Genomic DNA, 26,479 nt, shown 5'->3' with positions numbered 1-26,479 from the left:
TTCTTTCATGTTTCTGTTTTGTTTCATATTTTTATTTTCAAAATTTCAGACTCTGATTTTAATTATAGATTTGATGATTTTATTTGATGGTAGAAGCATTTTTACGTTTTTGTTCATTTATTTGAACATGTAATATATTTTTAATAAATGACTGTGTTGACAATATGACTCTAAAATTCATTTTATATTATCTCAAACTAAATAATTATGTTTTTTGGTATAAAACCGAATAAATCGAAAACCGGCGGTATATAAACCGAACCGAACCGAATTAAATATGGATTTAGAATGGTAGTTATATTTTACTAACCGAAATACCGAAAACTGAAAAAAACCGAACCGATATCCGGATTGAACACCCCTACATTTCGGACTGCATACGGATCAAGTTTTTCGGTTCGGATTTCGGGTTACGGATATTATGTCAATGCCTACAAAAAAGTATGAATTTTTTTTTTTTTGCAACCTTGGATAACGCCAAGGTAGCAAGGAAATTTCTTGGTATCATGATAATATGATATTATCAACACAAACGTTACAAAAGTATGAGCTGCTTAATGAATATAAGTTAAGATACACAAAAGCCCCAACGTCTATATGATACAGAATAAATAGAAAAACAGCAAACCATCCGTCCCCCAACTAACACACCCTAATACGGATGATATGCATGTCGACCATTATAACTCATGTCCCACACGCCAAGAAACTATACCACAAACCAAAACGAGAAGGCAATAAATTGGAGAGAAACACAACATTTTATAGAAAGCAGACAAAATAAAAATTGAAAGAGAGAACTAAAGCCCAAAGGCCCCAAACGAATGAACTCTACAAATCACTACTAAACCACCACCAAAACTACTTTTCTACCCTTCCGGCATCTCAATTTACAACAACCCCCCTGATATCTCCAGACCCTCATCGTTTCTTGTTTAATATCTCATCTTTTCTGTACAGAAACATGAGGAACACCAGGAGGCAGATGTTACAAAGTGTTTGGCTGCGGTATGTATGTCCACGAGTGCCTCTTCTTCTACCTTACATCCAAGCCAGAGAGCCTCCTTTGTCATTTGGAGCTTGTGGGCGTCCTCTGGTTGGTGTCGCTGGCCTATTTGCGTTCAGCTCCTGCAAAATACCAATACCAAACTAAGTACAATTTTTTCATGTCAAGCTATGTATGTACTTAAGATTTCGCTAATGAATTGAGGCTATAGCAACCTGCATCCAAGTGTCATCTGGATGTGAAGCTTCAGTTGATGAAAGTGCTGGAGGTAACGGATGAATGAGCTTAGGAACCACTACAAGATCTCTCCCCAATACCAAGATAGCCCCAGCATTGTTTGCCGTACCTGAGGTTCGTGTAAGGTTATTAACCAAACAAAACTAACTACATCAAGCTATCTGATAAGAATATGGCACCAATGAGTCAATACACATACCACAATAGTTTGTAGCTGAAAAGAGAGTTATCAAATGCCCCTGAGCAAAACGCTCAAACCCATCCATCACGCATTCGTGTGCACGTACGATTAATTGAAGATCATTGTTGTTGCAGAACTCCATGACACGGTCAGGCTGCATTTGCCGAGTCATGGTCAATAACAGAACAGGTAAAAAGGAAATGCAAAAGCAATTAACACTTTACCGGGAGCAAACTAGATTATCCCGCTGATCTTATGAAGGGAGGAAAAGCAAAACTCAGACAACTTATAAATTTGAAACAAGAGAAATTTACTCACCCCAAATGTAACCAATCCAGGACCTCTAGCATTGGGCCTTAAACCTTCCACACTGTCATTTTCAGTCGGATCCGACCTAATAAATTCCAAATTAACAAACTTGTAAGACTTCGACCACAGAATTAACCAGAACAACATATAGAAGACATAGACTGACCATAATAAATCCATGAGCACAATAGAACCAGCTTCCATTGTAATTGGACGTTGAATACTCTCTATCTGCTCCACATGATTTATAGAACGACCAATACCCCCATGCATACATAAAATTTTCTTCTCAATCGATGCAGCAAGCGGTAGCCAATTAAATAAACGGTTTATTCGGTGCCACACCCAGATTCCATCACGTTCACCCTGCATAGCAACCACAGCGTGAGACAACTAAACATGGAATGGAAACAAGAGATCCAGAAGCATAATACATTACCATTCGCTCAATACACTCGATTCGGAAGCCAAAAAGAGCATTAATATCAGCAGCTTCATGGTTTCCCCGAATTAAGTGTACGTTATGCTGGTACTCAACCTGCAGTAATGAAAGTAGAATGTCAAACCCTCTATGGTCAAGCAACTAGAACATCTGCATCAAGTCAAAACTAACACAATACACTTAGAACAACCTTTAATGCAAGCAGAAGGCAGATTGTTTCTAGACTGTGTTGACCTCGATCAACATAGTCCCCTAAGAAGAGGTAATCGATGTATCTGACAATTATACAACAGAATGAGTAATGTTCCAGCAAAATAGCAAAAGTAAAAGAAGTAGCGGCCAATGACGTCAGAATGTGAACTTACGATATGTCTCCAGCTGTAGATGGTGAACCATATTCATCAAAAAGGCGCATAAGATCCCCAAACTGTCCATGCAGATCACCAAATATTTTGATAGGAGCTTTAAGTTGTAATACAGTTGGTTCATTTGAGAAGATACGCTCTGCACTATCACAAAGGTCAGCTATTTCATTGCAATCTAGGAAAAACTGGCGTCGAACTGGAGGCTTCCACCCACGAGGCTTTAAAAGATGAGCTATAACCTATTATCACATAGTTGAGAAAAAAGCTCATTAGAACCCGTTAAAAATAATTCATTAGAATTCCGAATTTAAAAGTAATTTTTCGACTTTACGCAACCAGTTTCAAACAGAACAAAATAGAATGCAAAGGTATTTTCACCAGTGAGTTAGCAGTAAAGCAAAAACGGAGATAATATACTATACAATAGCATTTGATGATACTTTCAATTTTTTTCATTGCAACCAAAAGATAAATCAATGTCACAGCAAGAAAGCATCGTAAAATATAATATTTCACGATTGTACCCTTTTTATCATAAATTTTACCAAGTGTATTACTGTGTTTCTTAAATCCACATTTAGGATCATAAGATTCTATTGCAATACGTCGTGTGGGGAACCAAGTTTTTACCTTCTTAGGAACACTACTGATTGACATTTGTCGATCTAATAGTTTCCTTGCTGCGGTTGCACTTTCTGGTGTCCCATAACTGACACGTCGTCCCTCATTTTCAAATTGATCAATAGAAAATTGTCTAGCCATTCCACCCAAGGCGCCACCAGTTTCTGCAGCAACCACCACCTAATAACAAGTGCCAGAACCATTATAAACCAAAAATGCATTGCTGGTGACTCTGGGGTAAGAAATATTTATAAATGAAGAACATGTGTTAGAAATATATTATTATTTAAGAAAACAAGTGTGGCACTCACGGCTCTATGATGAAGACGAATCCCTGCAGATCCCATAGAATCTGGCTTCATTAGCGAAAATGTAGGTGTCCCACTAGGTGAAGCCTCTCCACCACAATCCCTATCTGGAAGCTCAACTTCACCATTGACCTGCCGTGCCTTGGCAGCAGCCAACGTAGCACTTATCGCCTCAGCTTCTGCCGCTGATGCTTCAACAAGATACTCCACACCCTTGCTCGTTCTCCTACAAAGTTGTTTTGGATAGTCGTCACTAAATACATAACTGTGTTAACCATACAGCACAAGACAAATCAGTAGTTAAGGAAGTTGGCAAACCTAATTCCTGGATTGATTGCATTTTCAGAGCTTATGTCATTATGCAGATCACCATTTACAGGGGGTGCAACAGGGCTTTCCAGCACAACAGCACCATCAGCAGCTGAATCAGATAACTCCCTATTCCTTTCGTCTGAAAAACCATACCTTCCAGGTAACCGACCTGGAGCCGAATTTGTTGCCGCAGCAGCAGCAGCATGAGAAGCCGCATATGTTGTTTCCGCAGCGGCAAGATCCTCAGCAACTAAAAGGCCATCGAGTAACACCCCTGAAGTATCACCAATATATAGTTAAGTCGTTGTGATGCCATCTTTGCAATTTGAACAGGTGCAAACTGATTACAAGATGGAGAGAACTAGGTCTAGGAGAAATTCAAAATTAATATAATCTCTTAGATTTGAATCCCAAAAAAATACATAGTTAAGCAAGTGCAAGTCTACAGTGTCACAGCCAGCCATACGAGGTATACTATATCACATTCAGTGATCAATCCAATCAGAGAAATGAATTCCTCATGAAGAAGCATGCAGAGGAAACTGTGGAATCTATGTATCAGAAATCATTAGGTACATTGACATAAGTCTTGCCTATACTTTTCTTACCTCCACGCAGACCGCCATAGATAAATATCAAATCACCGACTGCAGCAGCAGCATGTCTACAACGCCTAGTCAGCTCAACAGAAGCATCACCACCAGCCGCATCGGCACTGTATCTGCCAGTTCGCGGACTAGTAACAACGGATTTCGTATCACACCATACACCTGCGGCAGTATCCAATACTGTACAAAGACAATAGATGAAATAATCAGAGAACTGTAGATCCACTCAGTGCACATATTATTATAAAACCATTATGTATCTCGTCTAGAAATCAAACACATTTAACAATGGCTAAAATGCTTCAGTGATAATTTTATGGCTAGAACCACGTCGATTGGGAAAAAAGAACAGCATATTCCTCTATACAGCTTTCGTCTATACATGACACATTTCAACAATGGCCAACAGAAGACTAAAAATGGTGCACCTATTATCTGATCAGATATTCAAGTAGTTTCTCGTTGTTTTGCTAACCTGCAACACTGGATGAATCTTCAACCATGCGGCCACCACCAAGTGCCCCACCGGACACATGAAGTCTTGCATTTACAAAGACCTAAATAATCCATCAAGCAGTTTAATTATACTGATGAGGCCAGATAAGAAAACCAATGAGGAAAAAGTATTAATACTGCTGCATGCTGATATCTAGCAGATGGTGAGACACCAGGAGCTATGGCCCATTCCCAACGTCCATCTCTGTGCTTAGCAAGTCCATATGCACTGGCCAGAGGCTATCAATACAAAAGAACAATTATTTAGCCCTCAATCAAGCTACAACAATGGACTAACTATACAACAATGGACTAACTCTCATCTCATGGTCCCATTCATATCTCACAACAAAGCGGAAGCCAAAATTCTAAAATCATGCCTCTATCAGTGGGTCCGTGTCTGTTTCCAGAGAGGAAATTGAGCATGATTGTAAAGATACTCTGCCACTTACCACACTATTTGCATCCCTTCCACCACAGAGGAGAAGAAGGCCATCGGAACGCGCACTTGCAGTTGCATACCTAGGTACAATGTACAAAATAGTAAAAACAATATTACTCCAGTTGCAAGGACGCGATAATCAAGGAGTATGGTTAAACTTACATGCAAGGAGGTGGACCTTCTCCTTCTGGTTCCAGCTTACGCCATTCATAAGGCTTGGCAGCAGTATCCAAGGCCCATACATCAGCGAGAGGACGTTTTCCTAATGGTTTAAAAGAGTTCAGAAACGAGAAGCTTTAAGGATAATATGATGGTCTAACATAAAATACTGAGAATAAGCCAACATGGAAAACTGCCTACCATCATTTCCACCAATCGCCATGAGATATCTTTGTCCCACAAGTGCCATGACATGTCCATAACGCGGTCCTGGTCCAGGACCCTGAACAACAACCCTGGATAGAGAACATAGCTTATATCAAGACACAAAATAGTAAAAGGAAATCGAAACCCAGTAGCGACTAGTGGCGGGTTTATTTTTCGAACCTGTGCCATCGTGGCCGTTGTTGAGTGAGATCAAGAACGTGAAGGTCTTCGGCCGATAAACCAGCAGGACCAATTCCACCCTGCACCAGAGAGAGAATTCATAAGAACTCTCAAAGCTGACTGGAAATTATCATTTTGAATCGATAAGCTGACATCATTTACATAATATAATAGCATTGTTTTCCCCTACCTGAATAACTACCATGGTCCCAACTGCAGTTGCCACATGTGCGGCTCTTGGGGTTGGTGGTTCTCCAAATGGTGTAAGCCTGCAGCCTCATTTAATCAAATTAACTAGTATTCCGACTTATTAAAAAGGGCAGGATCTCATGCAGTTACATATACAGGAAAAGAAAAAAAAATATGCTCACCTAGTCCACTTATTAGAAAGGACATCATAGCAATGAACATCGGCAGTTGCTCCAGCTAGCCCTGCGCAACAATGAACACCCTAATTATTACTACAACCGGACAAGTCTATGAAGAGCTAGAATCTATTAGCGAACTAATGGAATAATAGATCCAAGATAATGCTAAAAATATTCTACAGCCAATGTTATGTCCAGCTACTACACCTAGTTATTGGATCTGCCAATCTCACATGAAAAAGGTTACAACTTTAACTTGACTAGACAAAAGGAAGGTAGATAACGAGATCTCGGAACTCGCACAATTATTTTAAGGTAAAGAAGAACGTGAAACTGGGGAGAGCTACTGTAAAAGCTGACACCACCAGCTAAGTTAACAGAATCGAAGCGAGATACACCAAAGTATCCCAACCAAGACAAAATCACAAGGATTCCAAGCACATAACCAATAAAGATCTTTGTAATAGCTACGTGACCCATAGGGGAATAAGCCATTTGGAGAGAAAAAAAAATAAACTTTCTATGAGATAACCAAAACTAGAAACAAGTGAGGCAAAAGGAGAAGGGCAAAAACGTACGAATGCCAGCACTCGGAGCTGCTGAAGTCGGAGTTCCAGTACCACCAGAGTTACCCTCAAGCGCCGTAGCACCACCAAACAACACAAGACGAGGCCCAATATACCCAGGCGTCCCTTCCTCGCCAACAGCCGGAACCGCCGTCAACGTATGACCACACCTAGGCCCAGGCCCATCCTCCTTCTTATCCATCAAAGCATCAACGACCGAATACGGCGGCGCACACCTCGGCCCAACAACGACTTGCGCTGATTGCGCTTCTCCTCCTCCCACAGCTTCCTGCTGCGAACCCGTCGGTTCGGGACTCGAAAAGGCAGGCATCGATCCTCCGCCATCCCCCGACGCATCCCTCTGAGATTGAGCTTCATCGTGCTGATCGTGATCGTTCACGGGGACCATAGACGAATCTTCATCCATTGTTTAATAAAAAATCTCAAAAGCTTCGAAAAGTAAAAACCTAATTTGGAACCGACCCAGCTACGATTCGAATAGGAACGAATCTCTGATCAGCAGCATCTCTCTCTCTCTCTGTCACTCTCGGAGGTGGTGAAATCGGAAACCCTAGCTTCGGTGGTCAGATTCGTCGAGCTTCGTTTATAAACAGAAACAGTTAATTTTCCCTCGGAAGAAGTTACAACGAAGCAGACATTCGTCCAACTTTTTCTTTCTTTTATCGACTCTCTCTCTCTCTCTCTCTGTCGGAGTATATCTAAGGGAAGACAGATATACAAGATCCTCCCGGTTATTTAACCATATCCAAATCCGGGTTCGGTTCTTCCGGATTCGGTTTAATACCCTAATTAATGTATCAACTGGAAATTTAAACCGGTTCTGTACCGTAGCAAGCAGGGCACTATTCCACCACTAGATCACTGATGCTAAGCATCTGGGTTCGGTTTATTCGAGTTCGGTCAAATATATCACCCAAGTAAACCGGAAAAGGTTAGGTTCGGTTCAGTTTTCGGTTAATCTGACTTCAACAAATTTTAGGAAAGTTTTTTTGTTTTAAGATTAATTCAGGTAATTTTTCGGTTTAAATTGAAAAAGTTCAAAAAAAATCGATTAATTTTAATTATTTCGATTAGTTTGGTCGGTTAGTTCGAGTAGTTCAATTTTAAATTTGGTTTATTCGGTTAGTTCAGTTTCGAATTTTGGTTAAGATTGATTCTTTTTATAAAAAAACAAACACTTAATTTTTTTTTCCACCAAACCTAACCAAACTTTCCGGTTTGTTCCACCCCTGGATGCTATGGAGTATGGATCAACAAACAAGACTAAACCAGATTTCAATTGTCACTCTTACCATTCTCTTTTTCACCAAATAACGACTAAAAACTTTGGAAACAAAAACATCAATACGACAGGTTCAACTGTTATTACATATATAGAAAAAAAAACTTTGAAGCATCTTCGTTTGACAATACACCAAACTGCATATCATAAACTTTGGATGTTATGCAATAATGGTGAGATCAACGCATCGTGAGAGGCCCTGTGTTAGCAGGTTTCTGGAAAACTCTCACCAGAGGCATTCCATCTCCTTCCTCTGTGTTTTTAACCCTCCAGTTCCTATCCTTCTTCCTCTGCGGCTTCTTGTGCTGCTTATGTGACGCCGATTCCTTCTTCACAGTCACTTTCTTCGTAGACGCAAGCCCGTTCGCCAGATCAAACGAGGTCAAATCATCCAGCACGTCATCGATACCAGGAACTTGCTCGCTTCCTTCCTCATCACCCTCACCTTCTTCAGAATCTGAACCTGTTTCTCGACCAGTGTCATCCTCTATTTTCTCCTCCGTCATCCCAGGCGGCATTGCGAAGTGCGGCAGCTTACCTCCGATGTAATCCTTCAGAATCTGCCTCGCCGCTTTGGTTTCATCAGGTAGTCCACTAGAGGCAACGTAGCCACGTGAAGCACAGTAAGCTCTTAAAACCTCAGCAGCAAGAGGAGGACGAGACTGACGCTCGTATGTTTTCGGTTTAGGAAGAGTAATGTTGTAAACACTCTCGATGACGCGGCGAGGGACCTTGTCAGCAACCACCTGAATAGCTTCGCGGTGCTCTGTCATCCTGTCGATAGGAAGCACACCGCAAGTGATCATCTCGTATCTCGAGCTCGAGAACGAAGGGAAGACTAAACCGGGACAATCGCACAGCATAAGCTCCTCAGAGATGATCAATGTCTGGAAGTGCTTTGTTTTCCCTGGAGTTGAGGTAACTCCTGTTCGTTTCTGACCGACCAATGCGTTGATGGTTGAACTCTTCCCTACGTTCGGGTAGCCGACAAATCCAACGACAGCATTCTCACGTTGAGTCTCATCAACAGGTGCTCTGGAGTTCCTCGCTCTGACAATCTCTTGGGCCTCGGACTGTAAACGGGCCAAGAGCTCGTCCCTGCCGTATATCACAACTTCTGGATCGTCTGTGTTCTGGAAGTTATCGGCTTTTCTCCATTGCTCTTTCAAGACTTTGCCTTCTAAGACGGCTGTGGCGGCTATAGCTGACCAGAAGACGAAGAGAATGTCGTTACGGCGGAAATATTCTGCCCATTTCGCCCTGTAGGTATATGTTAAAGAAGTAAACCAATTGATTAGAAGACACAAAAAAAAAGAGGTTGGAGGGGAAGTAGCAAGGAAACAATAGGAGGCATACCTGACTTCAGGAGGTAAAAGATCCGCCTTGTTAACTAGAAGCATCATTTTCTTGTGCTCATCGATTTCTCGAGCATATGCCTGCGTTGAGACGAATCTTTAAGTCAAGTAAATAAACCAGAGTGTCAAGTGGACTCTAAAGAGAGAATGCAATACCTCAAGATCAGGGCAACGGTAAAACAGTGGATCTCTAGCATCAACTACCATAACAATCTGCACAAAGGATAAGTGTTTAAGAAATCTAAATTAAGATTAATGAGAGGTTTATTACACCTAACCATAGATCAGAGACTTACCAAATCACTTCGTTCAAGAACACGCCAAAGCTGTCTCCAGATGTCGAGGTTCTTTTCGAATGGTGTCAGCACAAGCTTTTCGTTTTCCTCGAGTCTGAACACAGATACAGGAGAACAAGCATGCATAAGCAAATGGTAATGTGACAGTTAGAATATGCAAATGCCGAAACCAAAGCATACACACCTTATATAGTAAAAGAAAGGATATAAACTCTATCTAGCTTGGTTTTAAAACGAACGATGTCTTGAACATCTCAATCATACAAATGTTGCAAAGATACTCCAGTTTAAGCAAGCAGTAGTTTATAAACAAAATATAAAAATTTAGACATAACACATTATATCAATAACAGCGAAAATGAAATATGCTGAGAAGAACTGATAAGAAAGTGAGACAGAAGGGCACAATTGATCAAGATACATGAGCTTTACTTATTAAAGCATCATACTTAACCATCTGAGAAAACTATTTGACAAAAGCTGATTAAATTTCACTATTAGTAACAAACATTTTCAGGGAAAAAATGATTTCGTTTAACACTGGAGAAGTAAATAATGGTGATATGGTCATTAAGATGGGGGTAAACAAAAAGCTAACCTCACAAGCATCCGGCGCCAATTAAGAAAAGCTTGTTTTTCATTAGCATCAAGTTCTTCCACTGACATTTCCGGTGTCCATGGAGGTCTGAAGATGAAGAAAATAAATTATTCACAATCTCAGAGATATGTAAAAAGAGAAATCAATTCAATGAAAAAGAAAAACACGTGCCTTCGAGGCACTTGAAGACTGCTGGCGTGTAAAGCCTCCTCTATCTTCTGTTGCTCCCTCCATTCCTCAGCTGCTATAGTACTTGAGCTAGACTGCGTGTCTCTGTACCCAAACAACATTAGATAAACAGTTTAACAGAGCATTTAGATTTGTTCAGCTGAGGCTTAGTGACAGTTCTCTAATCTCCATTATTACTAAGCAAAAAAGTTTTAAACTTTTCATACCAAATCGACTTATTGATTCAAGACGACACCATTACCCCCCAAATCGAAATTACCAACCGCAAGCTGAGCTCAAACTATAATAACCATTTCAATCAAATGAACACAAAGAGAGGGACTTTTTGAAACAAGAGAAGAAGCTTACACATTAATGGGCAACGGAGTGGTGTTGCTGTGATTAATAGTGAAAAGACGCTCAGCCTCCTCGGCCTGCTCGAGGATGGCGTCGATGTCGCTGACCTCGGTGACGGATTCGAGAACCTTCTTCTGGAGATTCTTGTAGTACTTGCCTTTGTCCTTCGATTCCTGAATCATGTGGTTGTGGTGCTTCACCAGGGACCGCCCCAGCGTCGTCTTCTCGCTCTTCACCATCTCTCGCGACCTCTTCTCTGTAAAACCCTAAAACCCTTTTGAGTGCGGAGGCGCGTTTTGTTAATGTTAAAAGCGATGAGCCTTTCCCTTAGGTTAAAGAAAACGTCAGCCGCCGACCGCGTTAAGGTGAAGCTGAATCAAGTTCAATCAAAGAATTTAATAGAATTTGAAAGAATTCATAAATAGTAATTTTTGCTGTAGTTTATAAGACTTGATGTGATTTTAATGTATTTACATAATTCCCATATTTGCTTTTTCTTATGGATTTTAAAAGAATGCACGTTCCAAAATCAATGAAATTTTTGAAACTTTCTTATTGAAAAGGTAACAAACATTATTTTATTAGTGATAAAACTGAAAGTAAAAAAAAATAAGCGTTACTACTACTACAAAAGTTCAGTGACTGTAGCAATTTTATTAAAATGCATAATACTAACAATAAGATCTATGGATCATCTAAATCTATGACATCTCTCCACATATCTTCTGCCATAGTTGTTCTCCAAGCATTTGCATTTTCTCTATCTTGTTCTTGTGTTCCCAAAGGTTCGTTTCGAATAACTTGATTGTCATTTGTTGCATTCTGTTGGACATTTTCTTCAGCAGGAAATTCACCTACATCTGATCGACATTCTTTCCGCAGAAAGTTATGCAACGCTGCACATACCAATACCAATCCAGCTTATTTTTGATAGGAAAAACGAGGTGCTGATTTAAAAATCGCAAATCTTGATTTAAACATTCCAAATATCCTCTCGATCACATTTCTCAAACTAGCATGACAAAGATTGAATAACTCAGATGCAGTGTTAGGATCACATCCTTGTCCAGTAAATTCTTGTAGATGGTATCGAACACCTCGAAAAGGAGCCAAAAAATTGACTCTGTTTGCAAATCCACAATCAACTAGATAGAATTTACCTAAAATTTTAAATAATAAACATTACTAATTGTTTAACATGTGATTTATAAATAAATTATAAAGAGTTTACCTTCAGGTACTTGAAAATTGTTTGTTCTTCTAGTTAAAGCATCATTTAACACTCTTGAATCATGCGCCGAACCTTCTCATCCACTAAGAACATATATGAACTCCAGATCAAAGTTACATACAACCAACACATTTTGTGATATTGTTCCTTTCCGATTACGATAACTTGCCACTTCACGTCCAACTACTTTTGCAGGTATATGTGTACCATCTAGCGCCCCAATACAATTCTGAAATAAATTCAAAAGAAATGTTAATTAAATTTTAGGAATAACAAAAACTAAAAACTTTACCAAAGATGAAATAATATACCTTAAAATATGGATAGAATCGTGTACTTTCTCTAATTTTCGTAGGAACTAAACCATTTGGTTTCACCATTTGGCTTGGAGCTATGAGAAGTAAAGCTTTTAAAACACGATTAAAGCTAGTGCTTATTGCAAACTTGGACCTTTTAAATGTATCTTTTACGTGGCAATGTCGTGAATTTTGCCCAACAGTAAGCATGAATTTAGCTCTCTTCCTAGAAGGCAACTTTTCTTTAGAAGGTCTACATGTTGTCTCATTAGACTCAGTACCATTTTCCATATGGTTCACATCTTCTCTTTCTTGAACATCATTTTCAACTTCAAAAGCTTCAGCAGTTGCATCACCACCAAGTCCAAATGCGTTGTTTCCCCTTGCTGTAGCACTTTCAAAAATGACTTGTAAGTCTTCAAAAGCTTCAAAGGTTTTAGTCTTCATATTATCATTATTTGGATGTGCCTGATAAAAATGTAAATGTTATATGTTCATTAGTGAAAATATTTAAAAAATAAATAAAAAGCTATTAAAACTTTAAAAGGGAGTTACAAAAATTACCTTAAGATATTCTTCCCATACTTCGTCGGGAGCTGTGAATTGTTTAGTTACGGGATCCCACCCAAAACCAGAGCTAAATCGAAGCAGGTCTGTGTAACTATGATATTCTTTTTTCAAGGATTTCATTCGATTCAAGTAATGCTTGTAAGTCTTGTTGCACCTGAGCTGTTTGTTTAGAATCGGTAATACCTTTGTCTCTATTGTTCTTTTGGTCAAGGAGCCATTTGAATCACGCCATCCTCGTCTGATACCATCAACAAGAAGACGTTTCAACAAGTGACTCTCTTGAGATGTCCATGGAAAATATCCGCTCTTAACTTTTTGTGGCTGCGATGCTTCTCCTGATTCCATCCTAATACAACAATGAAAATATTTATTAGTCATCTTTAACATGCATATATGCGAATGATTATCTTATAAAAAGAAATAATATGAGCAAACGGTGAACACCAATTATAACAAAAACTAACACCTAATGATAACAAAAAGACAAAAAGACAAAAACTACTCATTTCTGCGGAAACCTTTTCTTGGTGGGATTTTCTTGCTTTGAGAAGTGATATGATCAGTGCTATATATAGGTGAAGCAATCTATAAAGAGATTTTTTTCTAAAAGGATACGCACTCATTTGTTGAGATTTTGTGTATATTATTTGATTATTGTCAACAACAATTTGAACTTTTGATAAGTACTAATTTGTAGGGATTTTCTGAAAACATCTACAAAAGATATTTCTGTTATTCACTTGTTTTGTTTTTAGGTGGGAGTACAAATCAAAATATCGGTATATTTGTTATACTACCACCGTTAGAATTTTACTAGGATGACAAATCTCATCATAAAAGTAAGGAATTGCTTCTTTACATGCTGACAATACATTTTCCATTAAATTCTTTTCAAGTGACATTACTACAAAATCTATCAAATATTGAATAACAGTAGAATTTAAAGTAATTATAAACCAGAATAGAAATCTTTAATTCAATAACACAAGAATGTGAAAGAATTGATGAAATTCATAATTGAATAACAGTAGAATTTAATAGAAACTATATTTCCTTCAAATTCCATCAAACTTCAAGATCCAATACCCCCTAGTATTATATTACCAGAGGGTAAAACGGGTAAAATCCTAATATTTACCCTCCCTTCCAAACAAATATTCCATCCGTTCCAAAAATATAACATGTTTAAAAAAAAAATGTTTCAATATATAAAAGTGTTCTTATTTTTCTAGTTAACTTTAATTTTATCAAAAACTGAAATAACCAATCAAAATTAAAAGTTTTATTTTATAATTAGTTGAATATTTTAAAATTTATATTTTCAATAATATTTTTTAGATAAAATAACTTTTAATAAACATGTTTTACGTAAAACAGTTTATATTTAGAAACGGAAAAAATATTAAAGATAATGAATTTACCATTCTTGCGTGACTAGGATTTAAAATAAAACATTTGTTTTTGATCTCTAAATCCTCAAGAATTAATAGATATAAACCATATAATGTCAAATCACAAAAGACATTTGTTTTTCTGATTAAAAATAATAATACTATTGTGTTAATTTTTACTAAATCATCTATGTATTAATTGAGGAACATTTGAAAAGATGTAACCTCAATTTTGTAATAATTAAAAAAGATCTCTTACTTATGTGTCAATCAATTGTAAAGTTAATTAATCATACGTGTCAGCCTCACATTGAAATTGAAAAACATGTTGGTCCAATTGGATTTTTATATCCCACTAGAAACATTTAATACCAACTATATGATATCATATGATATTAACTAAAACAATGTGGCTATTTATTATATATTATTTCCTTAAATAAAACTTACGGAATTATCTAATGTGATTATGATATATATAGTAATTAATGATTTTAAATAATGAATATTTGCTAATAATTTGTATGTTTTCTATCATTTTTGTTTAATTCTTTACTATTAAAATAAATTACAGAATTAAAATAATCATATATTAAAATTTTAGATTTTTTTGTATATGTTGTATTTTAAATTTTTCAAAACGAGTATAAATTACTAAAACTGTTAAAAATCTCACATGACCTTTTGTGATCAATGTTTAAATTTTTTTCTATAATAAGATACAATGATAATAAAATCATATAAACAAATAGTTTTATTTTAATAGGTGTTTATGTTAATATATATATACTTCATATTGTTTAAATTTAATTATATATCATATACGATAGATAAGATTGATTATTTTGATTTATTTATTCTAAAATGATTGCGAATAAACAAGAGCAGTCATTTGATTTATATGTGCAAGCCAATTTATTACATAATAGTAAATGATTTCTTAGTTATTTAATATAAAATTATTATTTTATTATTTCATAATATGCAGAAAAATATAAAATATGTATTGATTCTGCACAAGGTGCAGATCTTAACCTAAGTATGTATCTCTTTAATAATTTGAATCTTAAACATTTTCTAAATCTCAGGCCAAAATAAAAGAAAGAAATGAGAATAAACTCAAAAATCAATATTTATATCAAACAATAACCAAAATGACAAAAAAAGAGAAAAATATTGAAGATAGATAGGATTGGCACGTGAACGTAAACTTCTCATAACCATAATTAACTTTTAAAATTTTAAATCATGATATAAAATCGAGATGAAATAGTTTCATTGTAACCAAATAGTAGACATGAGATTCTTCGGCTTAAACGTTAGGTTTTTATGCGATTAATAATTTTTTGACCTAAAATATTTTTAAAAATATGATCAGTTCATTAGTAAACAAATTATGTAATTAACAAAAAAGTTTTTAAAAAATTGTTTAAGGGCCAAATATATTAATTCGATCAATAATATAATTTTTTTTCAATACGATATTTCTTAAATAATTTTCATATAAATTTACCAAGGCGCATGTCTTATCCTAGTTTTCTATGATTCCTAAAGCTAAAATGTAAGCGATGATTTACTAGTTTGTATGATATCCATTTTCGTGTAAGCATAACGCATAAACGTTAAGTGTGTGACCAAAATAAAAATATGTTAAAACGGAATAATAAATTTAAGAGAATTACTAGAGTATTAAAAAAAACTAAAAATGTCAATGTTGTCGGGATATTAATTTGTTGAGTTATTTACACTATATGACAGTTTTAAGTTTTTAATAACACTATAAGGCAGTTATGACTACTGAGACAGTTTTTGTTAACTAAAGTCACTAATATAATTGAAATCACCCCACATGTTTTGGAAATTAGTTACTTTTCTTTTTTTTTTCTCGAACCAAACGTTTGAAACCTAAAAATATATTAAAAAAAAATCAGAAATTGTTAAAGCTTCTTCACATCGTCACAATTTTCCGCCGCATCCGGAGCTAATGCTTGTCGCCGCCCTATACCATCGTGGTCTGTTGAAGGTCACTGGATTGGTTTTTTTTTTGGCCGCCACAACTCTTCTTTCTCTGCTGCGTCTTTTTTTTTGCCACAACATTTTTTTATCTGCCGCAATTCTTCCTTCTCGTCTTCGGTATGTTTTGCAACTCGTCTCTGAAGTCGCCGCCGTCGAAACGTCTTCTCTTCTCATTCACCGCCAAGTGAAACAGTGGTGGTTCGAGCTCGGGATCACATTCGACTTTCTCTACACCGCAGCTTATTCCTCAACCCCTCAATTATAGGACCTTTATCTTAGCCGTCTCACCGTCTCGCCTTTGCAATCTCGCCATCGATTTATGCTTCTCTTCTGAAGTGATCCACCACCGAATAGCGATTCACCACCGCTGGTCGCGAAAGCTTGATGAGCAACAATGGCCACTTTTGGCTTTATTTCACATCTGGTCCCTCGACTTTTGAGTATATTCATTTATGTCCTCCAAAGTTTTCGATTTGCAAATATATCCCTTTTAAATTGACTCCTGACTTTTTAATTGTACAGACCACACCTTCCCTGATTACACGAACGGGTCCTTGAACTTCTGGAAGTTTTCCATTCAGCATTTAACTTTGCAAATTGCAAATATAGCCTCTTAATTTAGTGTTGTACACATGTACACTAATTTTGAGTTTGAAGTTAATGTACACATGTACACTTTGAAGTTAATCTACATATGTACATTATGAAGTTGATAGAATTAATAGATATAAACCATATAATGTCAATGTCAAATCATAAAAGACATTTGTTTCTTTGATTAAAAATAATAATACTATTGTGTTAATGTTTACTAAATTATCTATGATTCCAAAAGCTAAAATCTAAGTGATGATTTACTAGTCTGTATGATATCCATTTTCGTGTAAACATAAAGCATGTTAAGTGTGTGACCAAAATAAAAATATGTTAAATGGCATAATAAATTTAAGGGAATTACTAAAGTATTAACAAAACTAAAAATGTCAATGTTGTCGGGATATTAATTTGATGAGTTATTTACACTATAGGACAGTTTTAAGTTTTTAATAACACTATAAGGCAGTTATGACTACTGAAACAGTTTTTGTTAACTAAAGTCACTAATATAATTGAAATCACCCCACATGTTTTGGAAATTAGTTACTTTTCTTTTTTTTCTCGAACCAAACGTTTGAAACCTAAAAATATATTAAAAAAAAATCAGAAATTGTTAAAGCTTCTTCACATCGTCACAATTTTCCGCCGCATCTGGAGCTAATGCTTGTCGCCGCCCTATACCATCGTGGTCTGTTGAAGGTCACTGGATTGGTTTTTTTTTTTGGCCGCCGCAACTCTTTTTTCTCTGCTGCGTCTTTTTTTTGCCACAACATTTTTTTATCTGCCGCAATTCTTCCTTCTCGTCTTCGGTATGTTTTGCAACTCGTCTCTGAAGTCGCCGCCGTCGAAACGTCTTCTCTTCTCATTCACCGCCAAGTGAAACAGTGGTGGTTCGAGCTCGGGATCACATTCGACTTTCTCTACACCGCAGCTTATTCGTCAAACCCTCGATTATAGCACCTCTGTCTTAGCCGTCTCACCGTCTCGCCATCGATTTATGCTTCTCTTCTGAAGTGATCCACCACCGAATAGCGATTCACCACCGCTGGTCGCGAAAGCTTGATGAGCAACAATGGCCACTTTTGGCTTTATTTCACATCTGGTCCCTCGACTTTTGAGTATATTCATTTATGTCCTCCAAAGTTTTCGATTTGCAAATATATCCCTTTCAAATTGACTCATGACTTTTTAATTGTACAGACCACACCTTCCCTGATTACACGAATGGATCCTTGAACTTCTGGAAGTTTTTCATTCGGCTTTTAACTTTGCAAATTGCAAATATAGACTCTTAATTTAGTTTTGTACACATGTACACTAATTTTGAGTTTGAAGTTAATGTACACATGTACACTTTGAAGTTAATCTACATATGTACATTATGAAGTTGATCTCTAAATCTTCAAGAATTAATAGATATAAACCATATAATGTCAAATCATAAAAGACATTTGTTTCTCTGATTAAAAATAATAATACTATTGTGTTATTTTTTACTAAATTATCTATGATTCCTAAAGCTAAAATGTATGCGATGATTTACTAGTCCGTATGATATCCATTTTCGTGTAAGCATAAAGCATGTTATGTGTGTGACCAAAATAAAAATATGTTAAATGGCATAATAAATTTAGGAAAATTGGGCTGTATAACCTTCAAACAAATTATAATTCACCAACTATCTAAAAACTCTAATTTATCTATATACTTTGTACATAATATACATTATTACCATATTGTCTCCATATTCAACCGGTGAAACCTACTATAAAAAAAATTAAATAAATAATTAATTAATTTAACAAGTAAAATATGTGGCCACGTTGTATTCACTCTCACCTCTCAAGATAATTATATAGCTTTCATGAAGATGAAGATGAACGTGGTCTTTTCTTATGCACACATCTTCTTGAACTGAATTTCTTCTCATGAGAAGAACAAAGAACAACGATGAAGGCGTATATGGTGAGCAAACATAACAACTCTTTCATTTCTTTTTCTCTTTCTCTTAAATCATTGATTCTCACATCATGCTTTTGTTTTCATACTTTGTTTTCGTTTCTTTTTTTTTGTTTTAGTGATCCAATGGTGAAGAATAACGACGGTGGACCGGTAAAAGCGTCGCCGTGTCGGAAAAAAAGGAGAAGAGATGAAGATGATCTCTATATGGTAGTGAAGAATAACGACGGTGAACGAGGTGAAGGTGTATCAGCATGTTTGACAAAAGAAGAATTGAAGAAGATTAACTTATCGTCTATACTATATTCGGGAAAGAAATAGTACAGTATATATTCTTTAGTGTAGTTATTTTTGTAAAATTACTATACTCTTTGGGATATATATCTAAACAATCCCTTAAAAATGTAATCATCTTCATATTTACAAATTTGATAGTTTTTTTCTATGTCATTTTGTGTAATTGATTGTAATATGAAATTCATACTATATTGGTTTAAGTGTATTGATTAAAACCAATTTTGGATAGATGATAAATAAACTCTTATATTAGTGTACTATACTACATTTCTCAACTATAAATAATATTTATATAGTATAAATTAATATTACATAATATTATGTATTATTTTAGATTTTGATATTTGGATTTAGAGTTTATATTTGAGTTTAGGTTTTAGTAATTAGTGATTAGGGTTAAGTATTTAGAGTAATAGGGGTGAGTTTGAGGCCAGTATTAGATTTTGAGATCTGGGTTTAGAGTTTAGGGTTTATGGTTTATATTTGGGTTTAGGGTTTATACTTGGGTTTAGGGTTTAGTGATTAGGATTTAGAGTTTAGTATTTAGAAGGGCGGGATTTGGATTTGGGTTTAGTGAACATGTATCGTTTCATTTGACAATTAATAAAGAGTGTTCTATTTTGTTCACCAATATGTACTATACTATTTATTTTATTCCATTATATTTGGGTTTAGGGGCTATACTTGGGTTTAGGGTTTAGTAATTAGAGTTTAAAGGTTAGTATTTGGAAGGTGTGTGATTAAGGCTTGGGTTTAGTGATAGCAGTTTAAGGTTTAATATTCAAAATGTGCCTTCAAGTGTCCAATATTGGAAAAAAATTTATAGATTGTATTTGAGTTTATAGGTTCCTGCTTAGGGTTTAGATTTACTAAATAGAGGTTTGGGTATAGTAAACCATATTATATATATACTATCTGGGTTTATGCTTCCTTAATTAGGGTTTAAATTTAATAATTAATGGTGTGTCTTGTATTGTTGTATTTTTTGGGTGAAGAAAATTTACTATTTGCATTTCATACTATGGATACACCATTGAAATTTTTGATTATTTTAAATATTCGTGTACTATACTACTTAGACTATATGGAATAGAAGATATGTAACATGCTGACCAATAAATATGCCTTCAAGTGTCCAATATTGGAAAATAATTTATAGATTGTATTTGGGTTTATAGGTTCATGCATAAGGTTTAAATTTAGTAAGTAGATGTTTGTGTTTAGTAAACCATATTATATTTTTTGTTACATTCTATATGGGTTTAGGGTCACTTGGGTTTAGGGTCTATATTTGGGTTTAGGGTTTAGTGATTAGGATTTAGGGTTTAGTGATTAGCATTTAGGGTTTAGTATTTGGAAGGTGAGGATTGAGGTTTGAGTTTAGTGATAACAATTTAGGGTTTAGTATTCAAAAGTTAGGTATGGATTTAACATTTAAGAGTTGTGTGTTGGGTTAGAGTTATATTATTTCTCATCTGAAATCAAACCATCCTTTTATTTTTCATTATGCACTAAATTCATTTTAGTTTTTACACTATTAATTCATTTATTTATTTTATGGAACCACATCACTAATCTAATTTAAAATTGTATGTGGTAATAAACACAAGTTACGTAGATGTCTTCCATATCTCTCATTCTGAACAGTTAGGTATTAAAGTGTCTACACCTTAAAACATATGACGTTATCTTTTTTTTTCACCGGTCAGTTATAATTAAAGAGGGTATAACCGAATAAATTATAGCATAAATGATAGTTTCTTCATTATGTCAACATCAATATCATCCACTTAATTTCTATTATGAATTTGGTTATTGAACAAATAAGCCCATAAATTTAAGAGAATTACTAAAGTATTAACAAAACTAAAAATGTCAATGTTGTCGGGATATTAATTTGTTGGTAAGACACACGTGTTGTGTCTTGACTTATTCAATCCGTGGATTGGAAACTTCGAGCAGCTTACGCAATTGTACCATCAACAGTAGGTGTTGGTATTCCCCAACCGAGCTTAATATTAATTGCAATGCAAAACCATATTTGTGAGTTATACGATCGTAAATTGTCTTCACCCAAGCTTGGGACGGATCTGGTATCCTGACAATTATAAAATATCTAAATCCGGATCTTTATCCGGCAGATTCATAATTTTACTATTTTTATCCGGATCCAGGGTTCTCGGATATCCGGGTGTCGAATATCTTTCTAAAAATTATAATATCCAATGGATATCCGGATCTGGATTAGGATTCTTAAACTAAACAAAAAATATTAATATATATAAAATATGAACAATAATTTAAAAATAAAAATATATATAATGTTTTTAATTATTTCTATGTATAATATTACAAAATTTACATAAAATTTATATATACTATTATAAAAATAAAAGTATATTAAATAAAATTAATTTTTATATATAGATATTACTATTTTTAAAATATTTATTAATAAAACTTATAGATCTGGATATCCAGATTAAAAAATTAAGATATCCGGATCCGGATCCGTTTTTGACGGATCCAACATTTTACTATCCGGATTCGGATTCAGTCCCTCCGGATATTAGGATCGGATCCGGATATTAGGATCGGATCCGGATCGAATCCGGATCCCGGATAAAAGTTCCAGGCTAGGTACAATAGCATATCAAAATAAAATAAATAAAAAAATAAAAAAATGAATACAGCATCAGCATCTCTGTAGTACTCTCATTCTAGTGAGAATATATTCTTGATTAACAATATGAAATGAATTTCAAGGCTTATCTTTTTTTTTTATCAACTTTTTGTTTTTGATCAACGAATTTCAAGGCTTATCATAAACTGAAAATGTAACCTAAAAGAGCATCCCTAAAGAGTTATATTTGCAAGATGCTTCTGAAATATTTTGTTTCTTTACATCAATACCTACGTGTCTGATAGCAAACTCTATTCATGTAACATGCTGTTTTAGTGAAAAATACTTAAGATCAGTGTCCAGTTACATGGATCCGTATGTATTTTACTACAAATGTAACTTCTGTGTCTTTCACTGCATTCACGGCCCACAACATCGACGACATATATATATAGAGTTACATAATTTTTTTTTTTTTTTTTTTTTTTTTTTTTGCTAAACTGTGAATATCATAAAATGAAAGTTTAGGGTTACAAAAGCCTAAAAGTGATACCTTGGCAAAAAGAAATAAAAAACAAGGTATACACATGATTGTTAGATCAGAAGGTTGCAACTATCTAATCCAAAGTTGCATAAGAGTAGTGAATTTCCTCCTATGTCTTCTCGCACTAATGGCATTACGGATATCCCTGTCTATGGTGGCGAATGTTGTCTGCTGCGGGGAGAATCCAATGAGATGAACTGCCGAGTTGCGCTGCCTCCAGATGTAGATCATGGACTGAGTCGCTAGCTTCATGATGGTGGATGGGGCTGATGCTGTGGAGAATCGTATCCAGGAGAGAAGTTCTTCCCATGAGAGGAAAGCCGTTCGGTTGGGATCAAGCCTTGCAAAGATTCGCAGCCATAAGGCAGTGCTATAGCTGCATTCTAGGAAGAGGTGATCACGCGTTTCATCATGTGTATTGCAGAAGCAACAAGCCGTTTGGATGTTAAGTCCCCAGGATGCGAGCCTCACTTTTGTCGGTAGTCTGTTGAGGTTTGCAAGCCACATGATGAATGCTTGTCTTGGTATTGCTCTGCTGAACCACACTGAACGAGCCCAGTCCTTCACTTGAGCCCTCGGCCTTAGCGCTTCACACGTCCTTGAAGAAGAGAAACCTTTGCATTCCTTTGATTCAACAACCCAGTGGAAAGTGTCTGCAGTATGATCCTGAAGCGGCAGGTCTACTGTTGTGAGGTGGATGTGCAGAGCAAGCGCGCTGTCAGATCGTGGCTGAGGGAGTCTCCAACCTGTTTCGTTTGTGACGTCCCTTACCGAAGCCGAGAGTGGAACTCTGATGTCTCTTGGGCCCGAGTCTCCAATAAACTTGATAAGCTGTCCAAAAGGGGTCCAAATATCAAACCAGAGCTTTGCGTCCGTCCCGCTGATTACTCTGCACTGTAGGAACCTTTCTCCCAAGGGTTGGAGAGACAGAATCGAGCTCCATGCTGCTGAATCAGTACTCCTAACTTCAAGGGCCCATAAGCTAGAGCTTCTCAGGTGGTGGTACTTATGCCATTGGACCCAGAGAGAGAGTTAGTACCTGAGAAAAGCAACCAAATAAATCTCAAGCACAAAACTTTATTCCATTCACTGAAGCTACGCAGGCCCAGTCCTCCCTCTCGTTTTGGTAAGCACACTGTTTTCCAAGCCACCTTTGCTGTAGACCTTGTGTCAATATTGCCACCCCATAGGAATTTTGAACACATGGCCTCAATCTTCTTTACGCAACCCTTTGGTAGGATGAACGTCGTCATCCAGAAATTTACCATTCCGTTTACTACCAACGACAACAGCTGCACTCTGCCTGCATAACTAAGCATTTTGACAGCCCACGCTCTGAACAAACCAGCAAGCTTATGCAACAAGGGATCATACTCTGAGATCCTCAGCTTCCTATGCATGAGAGGTAGCCCTACGTAGCGAATGGGAAGCTTACCAATCGGGTACTCATATCTAGCAATTTCCACCTTTTCAAAGTCATTTAATCCAGCGACAAAAAGCTCAGATTTGTCTCTGTTACATAAATTAAAGGTTGCCAACTGGTGGTAAACTAATCCTGAAGGCTGAAACTCTAAAAATTCCAAATATTACGTATACAAGAGATTTTAGCGCGGATTATATATTTTAATTTTTAAGAGTTTAAATTTTGTATTATGCAATTTGTTTGTTTGAGTATGTATCTAATTTTTAAAGCGTGGTTTATATTTTTAATTTTAAAATTTTTACATTTTTTACTGTTATGTCAATTGTTTTGTTTGAGTATGTATCTAATTTATTTTTAACAATTTTGTAACAGTATTTTGGTTTAAAGTGTTGCTCGTTTTTAGTTTTAGAAGGAATTTTGGTTTTTGTTTTTCAAAAACCATTGTATTATCGGAAATTTGATTGTATAACCAAAAAAAACTTCAATTTACCAAATATACATAACAACTTAATGGTTAGAGTATAGCCTATATATTATATAATAATTGCTAAATCACCCTATATGTAGTGTTAATTTTTGTTATTTTTTCTTTTATTTTCTTTGTAGTTAGCATGTCTTCCCCATCTAATGTAACTACTTTAGTTTTGTATAACACAATTATTTACTTTTGGATTTCACATATTAAAAAGATAGATTTTTTTACACACAATATGCTCTGTAAATTTGAAACAGATATATATATATATATATATATATATATTTACAATTTTATACTACACTCTATATATTAGTTTTTTAAATCTATAATATACTACATATTTATATAGTATAGTTTAGTTTCAATTTCAAATTAGACATAATTTTGTTGTTTGATAAAAAAAACATAATTTTGTTGAATTCTATTTTACTTTGAACATATAGAATACAAATGTACTCTCTCTCTCTCTCTCTCTCTCTCTCTCTCTCTCTCTCTCTCTCCCTCTCTCTCTGTTATATATTATATTCACATAAACTGTTATGTGTATGTAAAAATAGAATACTATTATAATATTATATAGCATATAGTTATTTATTTAATTTCTTTTTGTATTACACAAATTAACCCTTTTATTATCCCATTAAGATTTCTGGAAAAATGATTTAAGGAAATCAAAAACCTTTGTAATAATCAATGAAGATTTTAACCAAAAAATCCTAAGCATTATAGTTATTTATTTAATTTCTTTTTGTATTACACAAATTAACCCTTTTATTATCCCATTAAGATTTCTGGAAAAATGATTTAAGGAAATCAAAAACCTTTGTAATAATCAATGAAGATTTTAACCAAAAAATCCTAAGCATATAGTTATTTATTTAATTTCTTTTTTGTATTACACAAATTAACCCTTGTATTATCCCATTAAGATTTCTGAAAAAATGATTTAAGGGAATCAAAAACCTTTGTAACAATCAATGAAGATTTTAACCAAAGATCATAAAAAATTTGGGAAATCAGTTTTTTATATTATTATATCAATTTTTTAAGTGGTAACGCATAATCAATGTCTTTGAGATTTTAAAAAGTGCTTGTAACATTCCGTTTATACTTGTGATTTTTTTATATTAATCTATATATATAAAGTTAGCTTTTTCTCTTCTTATGACAAGTGGCAAGGGGGTTTGATGACATGTGTACCTATGTATTTTTATTTTTATATTTTTGGTCATTCTTCTTTTACACTATTGCAATTTGGCTTAGTACTTTCTAATTGTGCACTATTATTTTTCTCATACTAACCATTATTATGTGAAATTTTATAATATATTTTATTAGTCAATAAAATTGGAGATGAATAAAGAAAAAATAAAAAAATAAAAATAGATTTTAAATATTTTATTTATTCACAACTAAAAATAACATAAATTTTTACTATTTTATTATTTTTTATTAATTTTCTATTATTTTATTTACAAATTATAATTTATTTTACTATTAAAAATCTGAAAATAATTAAACTAAAAAAACTAGAATAAGACACATAATCTAAACTTAAATCTCCACAATCACAAAGAAAAAATAGAATATTATAGTAACACTTACTCAATAAAAGTCTGAAACACAAATGAACGCGATCAATCACCAATCCAAAACACCAAAAAAAAGATTGAGAAAGAATATTCACCGGACCAAAGTCACCACGAAGCAGGAAAACACATGCATAATGCACAACCACCAGCTAAAAGGTATGAATCACCTCACAAACAAAACAACCACATACAAGGAGCTCATGCCAACGAAGAACCACAAAACTCTGAATAGAAGAGACCAAAGCACCAAAAGACTAACTCCACACACATATACCAAAGGAAGCATGAGAAGAAGAAAAGCAACATAAGGGAGGGAGAATGGAAGCCAACCACAGAGAAATCAGAGCTCAAGTTTGAGACAAAAAATAATCTTCCAAGCCCACAAAACATACACGAAGGAAAACACTATCCAAACCTTGAGTGACATATATGTGAAATGGAAAGCCACCAGAGACACAACCAGCGATGAAAAGTGCAACGAGATGAGAGAACAAAGAAAGAAAAAGAGACTACACAAAATCAGCAAACTGTGGAGCCATCCTCGAGCTATGAAGAGAACATAAAAATCAGATCACCAAA

General features: G+C 35.1%; 4 protein-coding genes and 1 pseudogene across 4 annotated transcripts; all 5 read right to left on the bottom strand.

Annotated features, from left to right (window-relative positions):
- Window positions 1–535: 535 nt before the first annotated feature.
- On the bottom strand, window positions 536–7,514 carry LOC106312014 (serine/threonine-protein phosphatase BSL2-like). The gene is made up of 21 exons (XM_013749379.1): window positions 6,819–7,514; window positions 6,244–6,304; window positions 6,063–6,141; window positions 5,873–5,952; window positions 5,687–5,781; window positions 5,489–5,588; window positions 5,337–5,406; window positions 5,023–5,124; window positions 4,865–4,946; window positions 4,390–4,569; window positions 3,788–4,055; window positions 3,473–3,695; window positions 3,171–3,341; window positions 2,541–2,779; window positions 2,366–2,450; window positions 2,173–2,271; window positions 1,900–2,099; window positions 1,743–1,818; window positions 1,443–1,578; window positions 1,222–1,352; window positions 536–1,128 (listed from the first exon to the last, which is right to left on the bottom strand). Exons 1-21 carry the CDS (start codon window positions 7,231–7,233, stop codon window positions 1,042–1,044), a joined length of 2,979 nt encoding a protein of 992 aa, XP_013604833.1. The 5' UTR covers window positions 7,234–7,514; the 3' UTR covers window positions 536–1,041.
- Window positions 7,515–8,073: 559 nt separating this feature from the next.
- LOC106312563 (GTPase LSG1-2) lies at window positions 8,074–11,269 on the bottom strand. Its single transcript, XM_013750126.1, has 7 exons — window positions 10,896–11,269; window positions 10,530–10,631; window positions 10,359–10,445; window positions 9,761–9,854; window positions 9,621–9,677; window positions 9,466–9,545; window positions 8,074–9,369 (listed from the first exon to the last, which is right to left on the bottom strand). The coding sequence occupies exons 1-7, from the start codon at window positions 11,120–11,122 to the stop codon at window positions 8,289–8,291; spliced, it is 1,728 nt and encodes a 575-aa protein (XP_013605580.1). The 5' UTR covers window positions 11,123–11,269; the 3' UTR covers window positions 8,074–8,288.
- Window positions 11,270–11,567: 298 nt separating this feature from the next.
- Window positions 11,568–12,494, bottom strand: LOC106308833 (annotated as a pseudogene).
- Window positions 12,495–12,505: 11 nt separating this feature from the next.
- Window positions 12,506–13,325, bottom strand: LOC106308832 (uncharacterized protein At2g29880-like). The gene is made up of 3 exons (XM_013745948.1): window positions 12,975–13,325; window positions 12,585–12,878; window positions 12,506–12,520 (listed from the first exon to the last, which is right to left on the bottom strand). The coding sequence occupies exons 1-3, from the start codon at window positions 13,323–13,325 to the stop codon at window positions 12,506–12,508; spliced, it is 660 nt and encodes a 219-aa protein (XP_013601402.1).
- A 9,151-nt stretch (window positions 13,326–22,476) lies between these two features.
- LOC106308831 lies at window positions 22,477–23,807 on the bottom strand. Its single transcript, XM_013745947.1, has 2 exons — window positions 23,673–23,807; window positions 22,477–23,238 (listed from the first exon to the last, which is right to left on the bottom strand). Exons 1-2 carry the CDS (start codon window positions 23,805–23,807, stop codon window positions 22,477–22,479), a joined length of 897 nt encoding a protein of 298 aa, XP_013601401.1.
- Between the last annotated feature and the right edge of the window lie 2,672 nt (window positions 23,808–26,479).

The sequence above is a fragment of the Brassica oleracea genome, chromosome C8 (genome assembly GCF_000695525.1).
Source record: "Brassica oleracea var. oleracea cultivar TO1000 chromosome C8, BOL, whole genome shotgun sequence".
Taxonomy (NCBI): Eukaryota; Viridiplantae; Streptophyta; class Magnoliopsida; order Brassicales; family Brassicaceae; genus Brassica; species Brassica oleracea.
This window is presented reverse-complemented; position numbering and strand designations above follow the sequence as displayed.